This window comes from Acartia tonsa, chromosome 13 (genome assembly GCF_053477335.1).
Source record: "Acartia tonsa isolate MP-2025a chromosome 13, ASM5347733v1, whole genome shotgun sequence".
Taxonomy (NCBI): Eukaryota; Metazoa; Arthropoda; class Copepoda; order Calanoida; family Acartiidae; genus Acartia; species Acartia tonsa.
The window spans coordinates 44,992,548-44,996,333 of NC_137272.1; the positions used below are offsets into that span (position 1 = coordinate 44,992,548).

The window sequence follows — 3,786 nt, forward strand, 5'->3', positions numbered from 1 at the left end:
TATACGCTGGATTAGAACCTGTTCTTAGCCATACGTAAAAATTATGCCTATTATTGTATCATATCCAGTTTTCTACGAATTTAAAACTAGTTTTAATTTTACAATTGTATATTTTATATATTCGTGGACAGCTGTTTATAATACGATGCGAGAAATAACTATCCAAGTATGACTACAAACTTGATTAATTTACGCTGGATTAGAACCTGTTCTCATCCATACAGAAAAATCATGTATGATATCGTATTACAGATATTTTTTTCATTAATATTTGAATAAATTCATAAATTTATACATGATCGCAAGGGCCTTCGGTACATACCGTGCTAAAAAAACTTGCCTATCTTATAATTTTCATTTTAATATTTGCGTAAATCTGTACAAAATGCGAAGTGATATGCTTAGACGTCCCTATAAAATTATAAACATTATAAAATATCTAAACTTTTTAACAAATACGTATAGGGGGTGAGGGGGTGTTTATCCCCACCAAACATAGAAACCCCACATATTACCCTGCTCAAAATCTTAAATACATTAGATTACCTACGACAAACCTTTGAATCCCCTTTTTTTTAAAAAGCTTGGACGTCCTTGTCTATCCCTTTTCCCTGCTTGAGGAAATGCAAACACTTTTTGTTTGAATCCACACACTACATGCTTTATATGACTTCAACTTTTTACTCATTCCAACAGTTAGGGAAAGGATTACTAAGTTCAAAAATACCTAAGTTTAAAGAAATTATAAATCTTTTTTATAGACAGCTTTCCGTGGAAAGTAAAATGAGAAATTAAAAGTTTAGTTAGATTATTTCTTTCCCTGAGTGCTAACAAAACTAGCATTAATTTTATGATTTTTATCCTTTTTTTGTGGAAAATTAATTTTATATGATACATGATATGATATTTTTCACCTTTTAGCAACTTTCAATCCCTTGAATGATTTTGCGTAAATTGTAAAAATCAGTGAAAAAAGCTGCATATTAATACTTATATAAAAAATGTCTGTACTATTAGATCACATTCACTGGGAAGGTTTAAACCTTTTTTGGGAGAGAGTGCCATCACCCTCCCAAGATAAAACGCCCCTAGAAAAAAATGTAGCCCCCTCTTGATTTTTTTTCTTTATCTTTTTAAAACTAAAATTCAAAAAGGAGGGGTCTTCTAACTCCCTCCCCCCTTTTCTACAATTGCCCCTAACTGCTTGTAATATTAAGAGTATCGTTTTCAACATAAGTTTCAACACCTCAACTGAATAGTTGAAGTCATAAAGTTGTGACGTAGTTCACACATCTACCAAAATTCGGAAGTGATCACATTTTCTGCCTTTAAATATGGACAAAATTTCAACTTCAAATCAGTAGAAACTAGAAATTCAAAACTTGAACATTACCAAAACAAACCTAAACACTCAATTTATTATTAAATAACAAAAAACTGCCAAATATTACCATGAAACATTTAGCAATCCTTCTACTTTTATTTTATATTTATAGAACAAATTGTTTGTATATTGAAACTAGAGAAACATTATCAAAATTTGAGAACCAAACTGTGATAGAATCAAATCAAACTGAAACCAAAGATGAAACATTCACGGATTTTCTATTTGTTGAGGATCCCACAGATGAAGATCATCTTATATCAAAGAGATCAATCAACAGTATCAACACAATCTATCCTGAAATTCTTGTGGTAGTGGACAAAACATTGTTTAACAAGCTAGGAAATTCTAAAAGCAAAGCTAGAGAATATGTTGTCAACTTTATGTCAGCTGTTAATTTGAGATTCAAGTCAGTCGAGTCTCCAAGGATACAATTAAAGCTTGCAGACATCCATTTATCTCAATCAAAGTTTGACACTCCTTACATTACAAACAATATTCTGTCCTCCAACTCGTTTGATGCTGCTACTGCTCTGTCAGACGCTGGAAAATACTACTATGGCAAGACATATCCTGGAGTTGATTATGATATTGTTCTGATTTTAACCGGTGAAGAAATGTGCCGGTACAGGGGTTCTGGATCCAAGTGTCATCCATCAACAGCTGGTTATGCCTATGTTGGAGGTGCCTGTAAGAGTAGCTCCCACAATCAACAGACCAGCAGTGTTGGTATTGTTGAGGACAATGGAGGTTATTCCGGTGTTATCGTAACTGCTCATGAGCTAGCCCATCTTCTGGGAGCTTCACATGATGGTGATTCTTCGCCTTCCTATGTCGGAGGTCCTGGTGCTAGGTCATGCAGCCCTAGTAATGGGTATATCATGAGTGACAACAGAAGAACTATTAAAGGTATGCAGTGGTCCTCCTGTTCACTGGCCCAATTAAATCACTACCTCACCTTATCATCAGCAAGCTGTATGTACAACACTCCTTCTAAAGAAAACTATCCTCTGCTAACACACAACCAGTTGACTGCAAGAGTTTCTTCTGCTGATGAACAGTGTCAGATGGAGGCAGGTACTAATGCCTGTTTTCATGATGAAAAGATGTGCACACAGTTGTTTTGCTACTCTCCATCTGGTGGTTGTATCTCATATCATCCTGCTGTGGAAGGAACTGCTTGTGCTGGAAAAGGATTTTGCAGCAATGGTTTGTGCGTAAAGCCAAGTACATACTTTACCAAACTGGCCCCATTAATTAGTTCAAGATCATCAACTATAGAAACTGTCAAATCAACTCCAATTTACTCCACAACTACCCCACTCAAGACCACTGTCACTACAACTAGAATCATTTCAAGATCTCCTTGGACAACAACCACCCAATCAATGACATCATCATCCTTGCCATCAAGAGTAACAACAACATCAATAATATCCTCCTCACCATGGACATCCACCACAAATTCACAAACCTCATCAACTACACCATTAAGAACATCAACAGCACCACTAAGATCATCAACAACATACCAAAGGTTGACAAATGATGTTTGTGCAGATTCTGAGGGACCGGTGGGGCATGGGTTAAGTTGTAGTCAGCTCTTTACAAGATATCCTTTCTTGTATTGTAAGAACAGCACCATGAAGACTAAATGTTGTCAGTCTTTTAACAAACACTGTTAAAATGTATACGCAAGCCTAGGAACAGTTTACATTTTTAGCTATTTTTTTATTTTTTCATTTATTAGCAATCTTATTTTTATTGTTATTAAATTATGTATTTTGTTTTATTTAAATGATTTGTGATTCCTTTGAAATTTCAGTACCTGATGTGCAACTTGAAACCTATAATGTATTAAATTTATAATTATTTGTTATGTTAATATTGTTGTCTCAAATTTTGTTTATTTAAAGTATTAACTTTTACCAAACCAGCTTAATCTATTAGCTTTACTTTGTTATTTTTTCACTAAACTTTTATTAATCAATTATTTAATTCACTTAAATTTTGTATCAATTTCATCGTTATTGTTTATTTTTATTATATTTTAAATTATTATATAATATCTTTTGATTGCTTTTGTTCATGAATAAACTAATGTTATAATTATTGTTTTCGAAGCCTAACTATTTTATAATAAGCTTTGTCTATTGTCAAATTTAGCAGAGAAGCAGTTCCAAAAGTTTCATAAGGACATTTCCTTATTAATTGGCTAAACAACTTTGGAGACTTTTTAATTTTGATTGGTTGGTTAATTTGAGTATCCAAATGTTTAACCCCTAATTGAAATCTATATATGGGGTAATTTTGTGAATCATCATTAGAAATGCATGTAGATCTATATGTCATAGTCTTGTCCCATAATATCTCAGGGGTCGATACACTAGTCTGTTGTAACT

General features: G+C 33.2%; 1 protein-coding gene across 1 annotated transcript; it reads left to right on the forward strand.

Annotated features, from left to right (window-relative positions):
- The first annotated feature begins 1,292 nt into the window (after nucleotides 1–1,292).
- Nucleotides 1,293–3,485, forward strand: LOC145335521 (A disintegrin and metalloproteinase with thrombospondin motifs like). The gene has a single exon (XM_080181306.1). It carries the CDS (start codon nucleotides 1,453–1,455, stop codon nucleotides 3,067–3,069), a length of 1,617 nt encoding a protein of 538 aa, XP_080037432.1. The 5' UTR covers nucleotides 1,293–1,452; the 3' UTR covers nucleotides 3,070–3,485.
- Nucleotides 3,486–3,786: the final 301 nt, after the last annotated feature.

Bases quoted from the DNA above. Each gene is read 5' to 3' on its own strand.
- LOC145335521 (XM_080181306.1), top strand. From the start codon at position 1,453: ATGAAACATTTAGCAATCCTTCTACTTTTATTTTATATTTATAGAACA.